Source organism: Rhinolophus ferrumequinum, chromosome 10 (assembly GCF_004115265.2).
Source record: "Rhinolophus ferrumequinum isolate MPI-CBG mRhiFer1 chromosome 10, mRhiFer1_v1.p, whole genome shotgun sequence".
Classification (NCBI taxonomy): domain Eukaryota; kingdom Metazoa; phylum Chordata; class Mammalia; order Chiroptera; family Rhinolophidae; genus Rhinolophus; species Rhinolophus ferrumequinum.
The window spans coordinates 75,941,012-75,960,298 of NC_046293.1; the positions used below are offsets into that span (position 1 = coordinate 75,941,012).

Genomic DNA, 19,287 nt, shown 5'->3' on the forward strand with positions numbered 1-19,287 from the left:
TAGATTTTCATCAGTGAAATTCAATCTTTAATTGATTTATTAAGCTGTTATATGTTTATCTGGGTATGTATAGGTGCTTTCTGATGGATGTTTGAACATAGCATAAAGTATTATAGTATATTATAGACTTAGCTTGAATAAATTAAAGAATTCCTTATATTCAAAAGTGCTGAATATTTCAGAATCATATTTTTTTATGTCCCTAATCTTTAAATTCTTTCCTCACAAAGACTGGGTATGTCCATCCGTTGAACCTCTTTATATCTTTTGAAACACTAAATATTAAAATTATTTTATATTATTAATGTGGAAAAAAATTTATAATCTTATACAGAGGGTAATTATTAATAAGGAAACCTATTTTGTCCTTTGAAGGAAAACAAAGGACGTACCCTGACAACTTGATTATGGCAAAACTTTGATTAATTACATGACTATGTTCTAGAAACAGTTACTAATTATCCTTTAGCCATATACTCCTTCTTGTCAGGAATTCAGAAAAATATGCTTTTATATTCACGTTTTGGGATGAGTGTCCAATGAGAACTATTTTGGAAAGGCAGGCAGTTAGGAGAAATCCTATATTATTGCTATAAGGAAAGCTTATGACTTCAGTGATGAATGGTGGCTACAAAATAGAAGATGCTAGATTTTTGTTATGTCTAGATAGCCTTTTCTCTCAGTTATTCTTGTAACTTACAGATACTTATTTTTATCTACTTTGTTATTACAATTCTACTATCATTGCCAAGGGCTTAATTTGGAATTAAATGAGCCTTATGCTTAAGTAATTTATTTTCATTAGGTTGCCAAAAAGTGAGTCTCATGATGGTTTTAATACTGTAAGCCAGAATGTTTACATTTTTCTTTCATTGAGTCTAAAATATTCCTTTTCAGTTTCCTTTGTGCCCCACAAAATATGAGATCAGAGCACAATATTAAAGCTGCCATCATGAATGTCAATTTTTCTTGAATAATGGAGAGTAGAGATGTTATAGTTGATTTTTGCTTTTTTGTCTTGTGTTATTTCTTTAGTCAAAGACTCACATAGGAGAAAATAATTCACTACAGAGCTTCTTAAAAGCATCATCACTAATTAATATGGCAGGGTCTGCTCATCAGCTTTGATTTCATATCTAGGTGATATGTGGGAATGATTGTGATATTTTATCATACATTTCACATTATTTGCTGATTAACTAATAGCTACATTCATTTATTCCATGTGTGTACTCAAAGACTGGAGATAAAATTGTCAACTATGAACATTATATTCTTAGCTGATTTCCATCCTATGATTTCCTGTGTCTGAGAGTTCCCGAAAAACTCCTCTAAAATTTTGTAATTAGAAATACATAATTTTTGTTTTTTTTTAATAAAATGGAGATTAGAGCTGATTTCCCTTTTTATGTTGAAGAAGAACTTTTAAAAAGATTAAAAACATATTTTGCACTTATAGAAAAATTAGACTTTCATAAAGATTTATGTCCTTTTAAAAAAAAAAAATTATTGAATATTGGGGAACGGTGTGTTTCACCAGGGCCCATCAGCTCCAAGTCACTGTCCTTCAGTCTAGTTGTGGAGGGCGCAGCTCACTGGCCCATGTGGGAATCGAACTGGCAACCCTGTTGTTCAGAGCTCGCACTCTAACCAACTGAGCCATTTGGCCGCCCCCATATTTATATCATTTTGTAAATAGTCAATTAAAACATGAAGGAACTCTGTCTATTCAATAATTGACATGAAATGTATCTGATAAGTTTTTTTTAAGAGTTGCAATTTTCCCATTTCTAATTCTACGTTTGTAATGAAGTTGTAGTCAGGAAAATGTTCCTTCAGAACATATGACATTGCTTTTATGTATACTTTTCATGGAGAGGGATGGAGACCGGCAGAAAATGTGATGTAAAGGTGACAAGGCCAATATCTGCATATGATGACAACCAAATTATTTTTAAATGGCCTTGGAGTTGTACAACATTGTTTAATGTATGAATGAGCCTTCGTGGGGCAATGGGAGTAAGTATTTATCATAACAGGATTTAAAAGGTGTGAGATAATAATAGGTAAAACTGACTTTTGGTGAGCATCAGCGTTAAAGAATCATTTATTTGAATACAGTCATGTGCTTCTTAACCACCGTGAAACATTCTGAGAAATCTGTCATTAGGTAACTTTGTTATTGCATGAACATCACAGTGCACTGACACTAACCTAGATGTACAGCCCACTACACACCTAGGCTGTATGGTATAGCCTATTGCTCCTAGGCTACGAGCCTGTACAGCAGATTTGTACTGTATTGAATACTAAATTCAGCGCTGTACTGAATACTGTAACATAGTCATTTATTATCATTATCAAGTATTATGTGCTGTAATAATTGTGCAATAATTTTGTATGACTGGCAATGCAGTACGTTTGTTTACACTAGCATCGCCACAATATTTCAGATCCATTAAAATCTTAAGGGACTACCCTCATATATGTGGGCTGTTATTGAGTGAAAAATGGTTATGTGGCACAGGGCTGTACCTACAAGTATCAGGCTCTGTATTAACCTCTGATGATTCAAAGATGTGTCAATTATTATATACCAGATCTAAAACTGTGGCTTTGGGTCAATGTCATAATTTTGTATCTCAACTGAGGTACATTGTGTTTTTATCTAATTTTCTTGTGAAATTAAGAGATTTTCTAGCAAAATTAAGGTAAGGATCACAAAATAATTGTAGATAGGTTAATTGGGACGTGGAAAAGTATTTTCTGATGTTGAGAAAGGTAACAGTTATAATAACTACAGTAAATACTAAATAGAAAACTGTAGGAATTAACACAACAGATATTTATGTGCCTTTAATCAGAATTTAGATATGTTGACATTATTTCTATATTTATTTCAAAACTTTTTTAACCCAAAAATGTAAGTTTAAGCATACCAGATTGTCAAACGTTTTAGTTTTCTTCCAATAAAATTTGGAGGGCTGTGAATAAACAGCAACTACTCATCAATTTAAAGCCATCTTTATCTCTTATCCATCTATCCATTTCCCTCCCCTCCCTGCCCTGGAAATTTCATTATCTCATGTTTGGTGTAATTATATAGATTTGAAAAAATTATGTAGACTTGAAAAAAATGCTTTACATAGATATGTATGCATTTGTGAAAAAGCTGTGTTATTTTTTCCTGAATACCTGTATGACTTTATAATATGCATATTTTACAACATGATTTTTCACTGGTCATGTTACCATGGAATCAATGATTTGGTTCATTTGTCTCAAAGTATTTTTCATGTTGCTACAGATGTGTGTTTGTGTGTGTGTGTATAAATGTACATATATTTACATACATATATAGTGTGTGTGAGTGCATGTGTGTATTTTCTTTTTAGCGTTATAGATACAAATGATGTGGATAAGCTATTTAAAAATAAATATGTTTATTTCCATATTGCTGTATTGAAATTTTTAGCTTTTTTCTTATTTTTGCTTTCATAAACAATGGTGAATTAGATGTTCTCGTATTTAAATCCAAGAGGTTTTGTTAGAGAGTATGTAACTAAATTCAGATTATCAAATAATAGAGGATATACATTATTAATTTTTCCTCAGTACTTTAAAATTTTCCACCAAAACTATGTAATTTATATTTTTCCAATATGTGATTATCTTGTTTCAATGCAATTTTAGTGACAGATTTTTCAAATTTTCTTTTTTTTACTTAGATTCATCTGAAATACCTTTTTACAGTTTGATTTTCGTTTTTATTAATGAATGAGATTGAGCATTTGTTCAAACATCTTTGATGTCTTTCCCCCTGAATTTCCTGTCCATATTTTTAATCTATTTTTATTGAATTATGTGCCTTGTGAGATTCATATTTAGGAGACCAATTTTTTATTTTTATTTTTATGTAAAGAAATCCTGTCTTCTGTATAGTGCAACAAGACCTGAATATTTCAACCCTAAATTCTACTTATTACAAAGATCTCAGTTCCTTTGTAGCCTGACCTTCATGACACTTAATTTATTATACTTAGAATTCACTTTGTCCCCGAGCATGGGAAAAAGCTTTATTTATGTTTCATTGTAGTTTATTCATTTTGAAGGAGGAAAATATGCTTTGAAACTTCATGAAATGAAAGCCATAGACCAACAGTATTTTTAATGTCGGTACTAAGCATTAGACTTGTACAAACAAGCAATGATTCTCAACTTCCGCTCCATTAGGATATTGGTATTTTTAAAAGCTTGCAGTTGATATTGATGGTTCCTTAGATCTGAAAACTATCCCTTAAGGGACTATGATTCTACTCCTCGCAAAGTGTTTTATTCTGGACACAATACAATACATGAAGTTCCAAGAGCACAGGGTCTCTTGTCTCTGTTCTTGCAGGTACGCATCCAGTGCACTGTAGAGTGCCTGCCACATAACAGCGGACTTAATGAAATGTTGAATGAACTGATTATGTTTTTGTTATTAAATTGCAATCATTTTCTGATGTTCTCAATCAAAGGCTATATGCAGATAATGTTTAATTTTCCTGACTTTGAAGTCTCATCGTCTATGTATGGATTTTCACTAGTTTTAACTTAACAAGCTTACGGTGGCAACTCCTCAGAACTCTCAGGCCTTATCACAGAAATACCTGTGCTGAATCAATCTGACACACCAAGCCAAGAACAAAGAAACGCTGAGGCTAACTGTACGGTCACTTGGCTCCCATCTATGGCTCAGTAACAATTTGTTAATTTGATTTCATCCATAAATCAGAGCATAGGAACTAAAATTAATAAATAAAACCTCTTCTATGCATTTTTCCTTTCACCTTATTTTTAAGGTTATTTCCACAGGATCGGTAAATAAAGTTAGAAGAGAGTTTGGGTTTTATCAGAATCCTATTTTTATACATGATATATTTTACCAAAATTATATGGGAAAGCATTAAAGCGACTTAAAGCTGTTACTTCAAATTTACGCTATTTAAAAAGTGGTTGCTAGTCATGAAGCCTGAGAAACTCTTCCATTTTAAACATTTTCAAATCAATTTTCTTTTACCTATGAGTTTAATTTTCCTTTAACTTTGTCATTTATTTAGCCCTTACAGATTTCACCGTTAAGTGAGAATGAGTGTGTGAGAGCATGTCATTTTGGGACTTAGTTATGTCAGTTGCTTAAATTGGAGACTATATGAAAATATTTTAAATGCAAAGTACTACATAAATTAATGCTAATGTTTTATTTTTACTTAGGCTTTTTTATTTTTGTCGTTTTCTCAGTATTTAGACGTCTTACTTAATATTTACCATTGAATAGTTCGTATCACTCACATCTCTATTTTGTAGTTTATTGCATTTAATATTCTTCCAGCATCACAAACGCTAGAATCATTTTTATCACATCTTTGATCTCAATGTCTTATTTTGATAACAATTTATTAAAATGTAATAAATTTCTAAAGAGGCTTATATTAAAAATTAATGAATAAGGTAGTTTTGCCTTTTGGCACTTCTATCTTTAGGAGTAAAATAGAATTGTATAATTATTAAATCCAACTTATTTTGGGGTTTCATGACTAGCAAAGAAACCTGATTATATTTACCTCCCTGTAAAGTTCTCTTCCTATTTTGCTTTTGTTCTTGCCGGATTACAGCTGTTTTTGTAATGGCTTCTTCCTTTCTCTCCTTCTGTCCACTCAGTCCAACCAGGAGATACTGTTATAGAGAGGCCTTTAGTTACAATTTGAAAATGGACTTTCAGTACATATTCAAAATTGAATTGTTTTTCAAGTTCGATCTTCTTATCCATGATATCTGTTCTCACTTATTTATGCCAAATGTTATGTCTCTCCTTTGTATAATTCAGGAATACTCAATTATGTGATGAATCCACCAAGTTATTACAGCTTTTAACATTTGGTTTTGTGTGGCTTCATTTTTTTTTTCTATAATCAAGAAACTTTAAGACTTTTGCTGTGTAGGATTTCAGAGGAGCCAAGGTAATGGTTTGCAAAAGTTACTTTTAGATTATAAAGAGACTTTGAGCCATTTCATTTTTCTCAGAGAGACCTGAAAGTTAAACATTGATGATGACTGAACATATTACTCTCCCTACCATTAAAAATTCTAGATAGTGTTACAAGAATTGATTTTTAGCAGAGGCCTGCTATGTGTGTTTTTAAAACACTGAGACAGTTTTGTGAATTTAACATTATTGTGATTTGATATTAGTGAATAATTCAACCTCCTAAAATGGTCCATAATTTCCATGTTTGTTGTTTCTCATTTTCCTTATTCAGATTTTTAACTTATAACCTCTTTTCCCTTTACTTCTTTATCTATAGATGTCTATATCACATTTTCTTTATCCATTTATCCATTGATATATTCTTGGGATGCTTCCGTTGTCTTGGCTATTGTAAATAATGCTGCAGTGAACATGGGGGTGCAGATAACTTTTGGAGATAGTGATTTCATTTTCTTCAAATAACTACCCAGAAGTGGAATTGCTGGATCATAGGGTAGCTCTATTTATATTTTTTTGAGGAACCTTTATACTGTTTTCTATAGTTGATGTACCGATTTTCATTCCCACCGACTGTGCAGAAGGGCTCCCTTTTCTCCATATCCTTGCCAACACTTGTTACCTCTTGCTTTTTGATAATAGCCATTCTAACAGGTGTGAGGTGATATCTGGTTGTGGTTTTGATTTGCATTTCCCTGATCATTAATGATGTTGAGCATCTTTTCATGCACCTGTTGCTCCTCTTTATGTCTTTTTTTGGAAAAATGTCTATTCAGATCCTATGCCCATTTTGCAGTTGAATATGTTTCTTCTATTAAGTTGTATGAGTTCTTTATATATTTAGGTTGGTGCAAAACTAATTGCGGTTTAAAGGGTTAAAAATAATTGCAAAAAACGCAATTGATTTTGCACCAACCTAATATTTTGGCTATTAACCCCTTATCAGATACTTGATTTCAAAATATTTTCTCCATTCCACAGATTACTTTTCATTTTGTTTATGGTTTCCTTTGCTTTGATGAAGCTTTTTAGTTTAATATAATCCCATTTGTTTTTGCTTTTGTTGTCTTTTGCAGATTTTTAAGAAATTAAATTTATCGGGGTGACAATGGTTACTAGAATTACATAGATTTCAAGTGTACAATTCTGTAATACATCATCTCTATATTACATTGTGTGCTCACCACCCAGAGACAGTTCTCCTTCCATCACCGTATATTTGACCCCCTTTACCCTCTCCTACCACCCGCTGGTAACCACTGCAAATTGTTTTTTTAAACTGAATATTTGATAGATCCATTGTAAGGTGCCAAGCACCATTCTGAATGTCATTGAGTACAAAAATTCTGTGCAAGGCCAGATTGTGTGCAGTACGAGATCGCATTACCAGTGAATCATTGGGGATGGGATGGGATATGGTATCCATCCCTCTCTCTCCCCTAACTGCCTCTTCAGAACTCAGGTCGTTTGAGGTCAGTAAGTTCTTCACGCTGAAAGAGTCCGCCAGAACATTCTCATTAACAGTGATGCCTTTTTGCCTTCCTCTGACAACTTTCTTTCTCTTAAAATAGTAAATCAGTTCTTAAAGTCATTTTATTTTTAAAAAGTTGTCATCAACGTGAAAAATTGGGGATTCATGAAGAGTGTTAATGAATGTTTGATGTCATTGATGTCAGTGGTGGCATGGGGGTGGCAGATGAACGCGTATTCTGTAAATTCTGCAAGGAGATCCAAGACAATGAGATGAGGACTGGCATAGATGTAGCTCTAAATACTGTTCCTACCTGAGAGCTGAGCAAAGTATTGTCATACCCCATGTTTTCTGTCATGATTGCACTTTGTTTTCCCCCAGAATCTAAACTATACAATGAAAGAAGACAGTTTACTTTGTGTCATTAGGTGCCTACTATAGCCCATGCAGAATGCCAAGTACTTTATTGTTGTCCTGTTTTGACGTGATTCCAAGAGGGAAATATATTCAACCCATTTTGTCGAGGTCAAGAACTTGAAGCTTTGGTTAGTGCTACTTTAGAAAATGAACGAGAAAAAAAGACACTCATTGAACGTTATCAAAAGTTGCACACGAAGTAGGATTCTACAGTCAATTTTTTTTCATGTTAGAATTCCCCTCCACAGGTTTAGAAGCAGATGGAAATGCAGTCATATATTTGAGGCATAGCGCTGCATTTTTAACTGTCCATTTAAGAAAGTATTTCATCTCAAAAAGTTAAGTGAAGTGTTTTCATGCTGTATCGATGATCTTAATTTTTTCCCCCTCTTTTTTTTTTTTTTTGTTTTTTTGTTTTCAGGGGAAGAACTTGTCTCTTTTCCTCAGCATTAGTTTGTTAACTTTCTGGGGTACTTCCCTTTTGGGTGCCCGTTTATACTGGATGGGAAACAAACCACCGAGCTTTTCCAACTCTGACAACCCAGCTGCCGATTCGGACAGCCTCCTGGCTCGCACGCTCACCTTCTTCTACCTGCCCACCAAGAACCTCTGGCTGTTGCTCTGCCCAGATACTCTCAGTTTTGATTGGTCAATGGATGCCGTGCCTCTGCTCAAAACAGTTTGTGACTGGAGAAACCTACACACCGTGGCCCTCTATGTTGGGCTCCTCCTCCTTGCCTACTATGGTTTGAAGAGCCCAAGCATGGACAGAGAATGCAATGAGAAATTTGTAAGCAATGGCAAGCAGAATGCCAATGGACATAGCTGCCATTCAGATGTGGAGTGCCGGAACTCAGAGATTAAGCCCAGCTTTGCATCCAAAGTCGAGAATGGCATTAAAAATAATGTGTCCCAGAGAACACAACTTCCTTCTACCGAGAACATCGTTGTTCTGTCTTTATCTTTGTTAATCATACCCTTTGTTCCTGCCACGAACCTGTTTTTCTATGTCGGTTTTGTAATTGCTGAGCGAGTATTGTATATTCCTAGTATGGGCTTCTGCCTCCTCATTACAGTGGGTGCCAGAGCCCTGTATGTTAAAGTCCAAAAGCGGTTCCTCAAGAGCTTGATTTTTTATGCTACAGCTACTTTAATTGTTTTCTATGGACTCAAGACTGCAATCAGGAATGGAGACTGGCAGAATGAGGAAATGCTGTATAGGTCAGGGATAAAAGTAAACCCAGCTAAAGGTAATAATTTATTTTATTCTTTTGCCTAGACGGTTTACTCTTTCTGCCTTTGTATATCTTTGCTTTTTGCCTTAAAATACAGTATTAAGGAAGATGAGGTCCTTTTGTGCAATACCTATTATCGTTCCTTCTTTTTTATTATTTGTTAAGAGATGAGCAGTACAATTCAGAGACGTATCAGCATGTTTGGAATAGGGAAGTATTATTTTCCTCTGTTTTTGGCTACACTTGTCCAGAGGAATTAGAACTGTTCTGTAAAAATATTGACTATCACAAGTTTAGAAAAATGCTTGTTTTTCACATTTTCAAATACTGCTATGGACATCGTCACTTTCATCATGTAAGAAAAGTCAGGTTATCCCACTTACATATACTTTAGCTGTTCTGTTTTCTAAGCCTCACCTGAGGAAATTCCATAGGACTAACACTGACATCTTTAACAGATTTGGAGGTAAGGCTACCTCTGAATGTTGGAATTGTGTCTCTAGGTGTCAGTGTATACGCATGCAAGTGTGAATCACCCGAGCTCAGCAGAGGCTAAAATCATCGGGTGTTGCCAAGTAGTTAGCACATTCTTATTTAAGAGCTCTTAAGTCCCTTGGGGAAATAAAATTTCCACTGTACAATGAGAAGATGGATCATATTTTTTACTATTGTTTTGGATTTAGAAAGTTATTTCAGCAAATCTCAGAATCAATATCCAGGGTAGAAAGTAGACTCCTTTAGAGCATAAATGAATAGTCAAAAGCTGTTACAATGGATGTATCTGGTGTAGGCAATTAAATGGTGGTGGAAGCTAGACAGCAATTGAATGAAAGTAAGTTTACATTTAATATATTCAGCCCATTGTGTCGAGGTCAAGAACTTGAAGCTTTGGTTATTGGTACTTTAGAAAAGGAACGAGAAGAAAAGATACTCATCGAATGTTATCAAAAGTTACATATGAAGTATGCATATTTTATGCATAATACTGTATTTATAATAATAGTAAATAGTGCCAAATAGTCTTGTTCTTCATAAGTCATTTTTTCAGTTATCCTTTAAATTATGTTTGATTGCATAGCATTTTCTACTATGTCTTTTCTACTTTTCTACTAGGTCTTTTTCTACTTTTTCCAACACAGTTCTGTACGGGTATTCAAATACCGAAAGTATTAAACTGTTGCAATTGTATGAAATGGGATGCTGATGAATGCCAGGGTATATATATCCAAAGATCTAGACACTCCAGAAGCAGCCCTGGCATTCTTTTCTGATTACCAATTAAATCAAGAATTCAGTGAGCAACTACATATTTCTTTAAGCCACGGAACTAATTGTTGGTACTTACCGTGCTTGATAGATTGCAGGGATTTTAATAGCACTAGAAGCATTAAAATGGAGATTCTCATGAAAAAAACCTTCACCGTGGGGCTTCTCTAGGTAGTGCTACACAGTTTATTAAATGCCAGAACCTAAATCTTGCTGTAAAATTGTTGCATACAGTTCTCATACAGAATGAGTTTCAGTTAGTTTTTCTTCACTGGTAGATATAAGTATATAAAACAAGGCTATGTTGCCAGCGTATTTACCTGCTGTTTAAAACATATACATAGTAAGGAATTAAAAGAAGAAGAAAACCCTTGCATATTATTTGCATCACGTGGTTATTCTGAGGATTTATTACATTTATTGGTTGAGTTTTAAGCTACTGTAACAAAGAGCCATGATAACAGTAGCTTAAATAAGATAGCTCTATTCTTTCATGTAACAGTCTAAGTATGTGTAGCCCAGAGCTGATAAGATGGCGCCTTGGGTTTTCAGGATCCAGGCTGCTTCTCTTTTGTTCCCTTGCCATCTCAGTAGTGTCACCCTGTCCATATGGTCCAAAATGGCTCATTATCACATCAGCACTTCAGCTAACAGGAAGAGGGAGAGAGAGGGCAAGTGGTGGGTAAAACCATTCTTTTTAAGTGCATATCACAGAAATTGCACACCCCACGTTTGCTCACAGACCATTGGCCACACCTAGCTTCAAAGAAGACTGGGAAATGGTATCACTATTCTGGGAAGCCAAGTACCCAACCAGATTTTATTGCTCTGGAAGAAGAGAAGGGCAGGTACTCAGCTGCTAGAGTGTAAGTGACAGTCTCTGTCCCAGAGTAGGCGAAAGCATTTTGTAAACTCCCAGATATTTTCCAGTGTTACCTACTATGACTGTTGACAGTTATGATTATGATTTTAATTAAGTTATTTTGGTGACATGGTTAAAATGTTTGATCATTTTTTGGTTTATTCATTCACTTGGTAAATTAATCTTAAGCATTTCCTTGGTTTGTAATATATTTCTGTGTCATCTTTATTAGTTAAATGAATAGACAGCTGACTGGTATTATGTCTTGAGACATCGAATTCCTGAACTACTGTAATCCTGAAGACTTTACCATCTCAGTGGATGGCAACTGCATTTTTCCAGTAGCTCTGATCAACGCTTTGGAGTCATCCATGCCTCCTCTTTTTCTTTCACATCCCACATCCATTTTATCAGCATATCCTCTCTGCTGTCTCTTCGAAAATACATCCAGAACTTGACCATGTTTTGCTACCTCCACTGTTACCACCATGGCCCAAGCCAACTTCATCTTTTATTGGATTATTAGTGAAAGCCTGTGGCCTGATCTCCCTGCTTCTATTTTCTTATCTTTTAGCGTGCCTTGTAATGTTTTGTTGAAAATGACATGATGTATCTGGTAATAGGAACTGAGGTAAATAGGCTTATTGTGAGGTTTAATGTTAGTCTGGCTAGGAGTTGGCTGTGTTTAATGTTTGCTGTAGTTACAGGTGCCAGAGGCTTCAGATTTTCCTGATGTCTTCATTCTTGTCCCTCCTGTTGTCTTTGGGCTTCTCTAAGAACTGAGAGTCTGTGTTTTGCATCTCTTTCCACTGTAACCCCCTGTACTTACACTGGAGCCATATTGATATATTGGTAAAATGAGTGTGGAGTCTAGTATTCTGTTACTTTATGATTAAATCCTAGTGTTTCTGGGCTGCGACCTTCCTGAGTGTTCATGCATTTTCCCTATCTCCTCTTCCTTTTGAAACGGTAAGGCTAGATGGGTCTGGAGTAAGACCAATGCCTTTCCTCCACAGCTCAAAGCTTTGGTAAGGTCTTTCCCTTGGAGAGAAGACCTTTGTTATGGAGAAAGATAAGGGCATACAGTATTTCTCCTTTATCCAAGGGTTTCCTTTCCCTACTTTCAGTCACCTGTGGTCACCCTTGGTCTGAAAATATCATATGGAAAATTCCAGAAATAAACATTTCGTAACTGTTAAATTGCGTGCTGTTCTGAGCAGTGTGATGAAATCTCGGGCCGTCTGCTCCATCCTGCCTGAGACGTGACTCACACCTTTGTTCAGTGTATACGCGCTCTACAGCAAGTCCTTGAATGATGGCATTTGGTAATAACATTGATGAGAAAAAAAAATCAATTCTTAGTTGGGGCCACTGTCTGTGTGGAATTTATATGTTCCCCCCATGTCTGTGTGGGTTTTCTCTGGATACTCCAGCTTCCTCCCACATCCCAAAGATGTGCATGTTAGATTCATTGGCATGTTTGCACTGTCCCAGTGTGAGTGTGTGTGTGTGTGTGTGCGCGTGTGTGTGTGCGTGTGTGTGTGCGCGCGTGCCCGCGCGCCCGTGCCCTGTGATGGGTGGAAGGGTGTCATGTCCTTGGTGGGTTCCCATCTTTCGCCCTGAGCTTCAGGGAGAGGCTCTGGCCACGCACCATGGTGAACTGGAATAAGCGGGTTGGAAAGTCATTCTCTTACCTTTTTGTTTAATTGTAATTAAAAAAAAAATTTATTTTTTAATTACAGTTGACATTAGTTTCAGATATACAGCATGATGATTATACCTTTATACGTGTATAATGTATGAAGTGATCACCCCACTAAGTCCAGTATCTATCTGACACCACATAGTTACTACAACGTTATTCACTGTATTTCCTATGCTGTACTTTACATCCCCGTGACTATTTTTTTAAAACTGGCAATTTGTAATTTGTTTTTTTTTACTTAAAATTTATCGGGGTGACAATAGTTAGTAAAATTACATAGGTTTCAAGTGTACAATTCTGTAATACATCATCTATGTATCACTTTGTGTGCTCACCACCCAGAGTCAGTTCTCCTTCCATCACCATATATTTGATCCCGTTTACCCTCATCTACCACCCCCTCCCCCTTTACCCTCTGGTAACCACTAAACTTGTCTGTGTCTATGAGATTTTGTTTCTTTGTTTGTCTTGTTCTTTTCTTGCTTTCAGGTTTATATCCCATATATCAATAAAGTCATATGGTTCTCAGCTTTTTCTCTCTGACTTATTTTGCTTAGTTTAATAATCTCAAGATCCATCCATATTGTCACAAATGGCACTATTTTATCTTTTCTTATGGCAGAATAGTATTCCATTGTGTGTATTTACCACATCTTCTTGACCCAGTCATCTATCGAAAGACACTTTGGTTGTTTCCATGTCTTGGCCACTGTAAATAAAACTGCAGTGAACGTCGGTGCACATTTATGAATAACTGTTTTCAGATTTTTTGGGTAGATACCCAGGGGAGGGATTGCTGGGTCATATGGTAATTCTATTCTTAATTTTTTTTAAGAACCTCCACACTGCCTTCCATAGCTGCACCAATCTGCATTCCCACCAACAGTGTATGAGGGTTCCTTTTTCTCCACAACCTCTCCAACACTTTTTATTATTTCTCTTGTTGATGATAGCCATTCTAACTGGAATGAAGTGATACCTCATCGTGGTTTTTATTTGCATTTCTCTGCTGATCAGTGATGTTGAGCATCTTTTCATATGTCTATTCGTCATCTCTATGTCCTCTTTGGAGAAATGTCTCTTCAGGTCCTCTGCTCATTTTTTAATTGGATTGTTTGACTTTTTGTTGTTGAGTTATATGAGTTCCTTATATATTTTGGATATTAGACCCTTATCGGAGATGTTGTTTGCAAAAATCTTCTCCCATTCGGTTTGTTGCCTCTTTGTCAATGGTTTCTTTTGCTGTGCAGAAGCTTTTTAGTTTGATATAGTTCCATTCATTTATTTCAGCTTTTACTTCCATTGCCTTTGAGGTCAAATTCATACAATCCTTTTTGAACCCAAGGTGCATAAGTTTAGTACCTATGTTTTCTTCTATGCAGTTTATTGTTTCAGGTCTTACGTTTAGGCCTTTGATCCATTTTGCGTTTAATTTTGGTACATGGTGACAGATAGCAATCTAGTTTCATTCTTTTGCATGTGGCTATCCAATTCTGCCAGCACCATTTATTGAAGAGGCTTTCTTTTCTCCATTGTATGTTTTTGGCTCCTTTGTCGAAAATTATCTGTCCATATTTATGTCGGTTTATTTCTGGGTTCAATTCTATTACATTGGTCTGTGTGTGTCTGTTTTTCTGCCAATACCATGCTGTTTTGATTTTTGTTGCCCTGTAGTACAAGCTGAAGTCAGGGAGTATGATACCTTCAGCATTGTTCTTTTTTCTTAGGATTGCTTTGGCTACTCGGGGTCTTTTGTGGTTCCATAGCAATCTGAAGATTTTTTGTTCTAGTTCTTTAAAAAATGCCATTGGGATTTTGATGGGGATTGCATTAAATCTGTATATCGCTGTGGGTAATATGGCCATTTTAACTATGTTAATTCTTCCAATGCATGAACCTGGAATGTCTTTCCATTATTTCCTTTGTGTCTTCTTTAATTTCTTTTGAAAATGTAGTTTTCAGTGTACAGGTCCTTCACATTCTTGGTTAAGTTTATTTCTAGATATTTTATTCTTTTTGTTGCAATTGCAAAAGGAATTTTTAAAAAATTTTTCTGAGATTTCATTGTTAGTATATTGGAATGCAGTGGATTTTTGTACATTGATTTTGTAGCTGGCATCTTTATTGTATTTGTTTATTGTTTTTATTAATCTTAAATGTATATGTAGTTCACATTTATTTAAGTGTCTAATATTAGAAGTGTTTTGGGTCTTTATTTAGAAGTCTGGTGAGATTTTTATAACCAAAAATATTCTGTAGGTGCTTAACTCTTGTTTATATTATTAGCGCTATGGTAAATTGATTTCCTTATAGGTCGTTTTGCCTGAAGTCTCAGGTTCGAAGAAAGTATGGATGACGCTAAGTGAGGGCTTACAGAATACCCTACCTGTCCCTTAGTTACTTAGTAGCTGTCTCAGTTACGGGATCTGTTATCAGGGGGAGAGAGAGACCAACAACACGTAACTTTTATTACAATATATGATTATAATATTACAATATATTATATATATTACTATGTATATAGTAATATATATACATATATGTTATATATGTATATATATTATATAATATATATTATATAATATTACAATATATGACAATATATGACTATATTTTATTAGTTATTGTTGTTAATCTCTTACTGTGCCTAATTTATAAATTAAACTTTATCATGGTTATGTATGTATAGGAGAAAAACATATACATGTAGTCATGTGCCGTATAACGACATTTCTGTCAACAGACTGCATGCATGATAGTGATCTTAAAAGATAATAATGGAGCGAAAAAATTCCTGTTGCCTAGTGAGGTAGGAGCTGTCATTAAGGCCTTGCAATGCATTACTCACATGTTTGAGGCGATGCTGGTGTAATCAAACCTACTGCATTGCCAGCCGTATAAAAGTACTATATATGTTCGTGTAAGTGCACTCTCTGAAGTTCACACAGGAGGAAATTGCGGAGCAAAGCACTTCTCAGAATGTATCCCTTTCCTAAGTAACACATGCCTGTATAGGGTTTGGTGCTATCTGTGGTTTCAGGCATGCACTGGGGGTCTTGGACTGTATCCCCCAGATGAGGTGGGGGACCATTGTGTTTCTTTCAAAACGTTTATTCTTTCCCTCCTGCTCCCAGAGCCAGAAGGACATCTTTCTTGGCTCTTCACAGTGAGAACCTGGTAGTGTCCATGGAGGCAAAATGCTCAAAATTATAGAGCCCCCCAAGCTCACTGTGGCCCCTGAGAGTTTCTCACTGTCAAGCTAATCCACATTCATCCTCAGCAACGTCTCAAAATTACCAATTAAATGTTCCTGTCAAATTCTGTCTCCAACAGCTTCTGTTCCAGGTAATCACATCTCTGCCATGACTTGGGATTTGCCTGTCTCTCCAGATTTTAGGGTGATGGTTTGCCCTGTGACCTCAGCTCACTGGTCGTTCAAGAAAAGTCACTGTTTTTTATTTGTTTAGCTTTTTCTTCTTGTAAGGATGAGAATGACGACTTCCAATGTCTTTATATGTCTGAGCTGAACCTCTGCTTCCATTTTTACATCCTTAGAGTCTACGTTTAACCAGCAGCCCTAATGATCCTTTTGAAACACAAGCCAGGGTCTGGCATTGCGATTGGGAGTCTGGCCCCACTGACTCCCAGTTTGTCCCAAAGTAGAAGTGCAGACTTAGCCCTATACTTCTTCTGCTCCAATCCTACTAGTCCCTTTGAGATGCCTACTGTGTGCCACATAAGCTCCTGCCTCAGAGCTTTTTATACTTGTCATTGCTTCTTCCTGGAATGTGATTCCTAGGATATTCTTACCTCTGTCTCCCTCACCTCCTTTAGGACTTTGGTCAGAGGTTGCATTATAAGTGAGTTGCTTTACGTACAGTTGGCTATCCTTTTAACAATTGCAACTACCCATCTGCCTCTGCCTTATCCAGCATTCCCTATCCTCTTCCCATGAGTCATTTTTCTCATAACACTTATTAGTAGTTGACATACTACATTTCCATGTTTATGTGTTTATTGTCTGAATATATTTTCAGCTTATACTAGAACATAAGACACAAAAAGGCAGGGATTTTTGCATTTTTAAAATGTCATGTATGTAGCAACTAGGGCAGTGCCTGTTCGAGAAAAGCCATTCAGTAAGGAATATGTTGACTAAGAAATGTTAAAGCATAATCTTTCTCCTTAAAGAGGATTTATAATCTGTTTAGAGATAAGGTGTACGTGCATAATGATGTGAAAGGTATAAAATATTATGCTGTATGATATGCTTCAGAATACAAGGGATGGAACTGGAAGTGGAATTAGTTTTGGATTCCCTGACTGCTTTCTGTGACATATGCTTCCATTTTGATCCATAGCAAAACTCTTTAAATCCAGGATCCTTATTTTTTCTATTTCTAACATGCTAGTAATAATTCTGTCTATACTTACTTCCTTAGCAATTATGAGACTGGCAGTAATCTTCCTTAAGGCAGATTGTTCTTCCTTTATTATGTTATTTGAGCCTAGGAAAAGATTAGAAACCCCTTAAAGCCAGTCTTTCATAAGGTTGTGTGAGATCACAGTTATTTCATTGAGCTGGGTTTTTTCCTTCCTTTGAAAGCCTTTGCAAATTTTGGAGTTCTTCAGTCTCCCATGTGCTTTAACAATATGATTTTAAGCCTCATGAAGCTTTGTACTTTGAAGCTGCTGCCTTCAGTAATAGGTCTTGTAGACAGCTGCCAGTCATTAACTGATTGGATGCAAATGATGATGGGTAAAGCTTGTCATAGTGACTGCGGCTAATTTATAGTTTAAATCGGGAGAGTGGAAAAATAATAGCTGATTTGGACTATGTAAACCACAAGTCCTGTCTCATTATGTGGTTGATAACGTCAGGAAAATACTAGACGTGGTTGATTACTGTAGTTTGCTGATTTCACAATGACTCTTTGCATTTTTATGCTTAGGAAAGAGGAAATGTTCTCTGATGACTGCTTTAATGAGCAAGCCATATAATATTTAAAAGGGTTTCTTTTTTTCTGTTTAAAACAACAATATATTATAAACCATACTGATTAGTATTTGCGTGAAAAAAAGCATTTCTTAACTCATTGCAAAGTGGTTAAATGTATGATCACCTTTTTCTTGGCCTATGGCTTCATCTAAACCCCTACATGTCTTCAGCTCTCAGTAGAGCTTGGTAGTCTCTGCTTTTATGGCTTTCGAGACACTACACAATTTTGACCATCTTTCTTGCATTTCCCACAGCTCTCTCTTCTGCGGTTTTGCCTCCTTCCTAAACTGATTCATTCATCAACGTTCTGTCCAAAGACCGTCTTTATATTTCCCTTTCTGTATAGAATCTAGAATACGACCTGGTACATAACAGGGGGTTAATAAATGTGTTATTGAATATTTAAGTTATTTTCCCCATGACCTCATATCTATGTGGAACTTCTGCCCCTGGGTGATTTGCTAGCATCTCAAACTCATCACGTGTCTTCCCTAAAAGCAAACTATTTGCTAACATCCTTATTAATTAAGGTCAAGAGCACAGACTAAGAAAGTTATTATAGATAAACATATCAGTTAGCACATAAACATAAAAAGAATGATAACTTTAGGTGGCATAGCTAGTATGCTAAAAGGGACTTAATTTTTTTTTTTTTTTAGAGATTAAAAATCAATCAGTTCTTTAGAATGGTGGGGTTTATTAGCTATCAATTTTCTTTCAAGAACATATAACTATAATTTTTAATTGTTTGAATACAATTCCTTAAAAAAATAATTAGGAAAACTTAAGCATGGTTAATCCAAGGAAAATTTGTTAAGAAGATAAAGTTTATTTTTAATGCCTCCTTGTAATGTACATATATGAAAGGTTCTATATAAACAATGTATATATATATATATATATATATATACACACACATATTTGGAACTCTAAAGGTGATTATTACCCAAGCATTCTATATCAATCCCTCCTAATGCAAATAACAAATATTGCCCATTTAAATAAAGAAAAACAGGCAAAATAGTTGTTTTTTTTGGCTATGCAATATTTGATAGTTTTTCTTTCTTCCTGGATTTCTGTAAAATTGGTGCTCCTACTTCAACTTCTCATGGTTTCAGATTTTAAGAAAAAAGTATATTGAAGGAATATCATTTTATTTAGGAAACTACTCATAATTTAAGTGAAATCTAAACCTCTACTTAATGTGAAACTTGACTAATTCGTTGTGGATATTGTGGCCTAAGTTTTTGTTTACCTCTAATTGAGTGTCTTTTTTTTAAAAGAAAAAAAATCTTTGGTGAATT

General features: G+C 35.3%; 1 protein-coding gene across 1 annotated transcript in view; it reads left to right on the forward strand.

The window, feature by feature from the left end:
- Positions 1 to 19,287, forward strand: part of TMTC2 (transmembrane O-mannosyltransferase targeting cadherins 2) — a 399,668-nt gene that overhangs the window by 193,751 nt on the left and 186,630 nt on the right. The window contains exon 3 of the mRNA XM_033117889.1: positions 8,338 to 9,166. Within this exon, the coding sequence (XP_032973780.1) occupies positions 8,338 to 9,166 (829 nt within the window). The remainder of the gene's footprint in view (positions 1 to 8,337; positions 9,167 to 19,287) is intronic.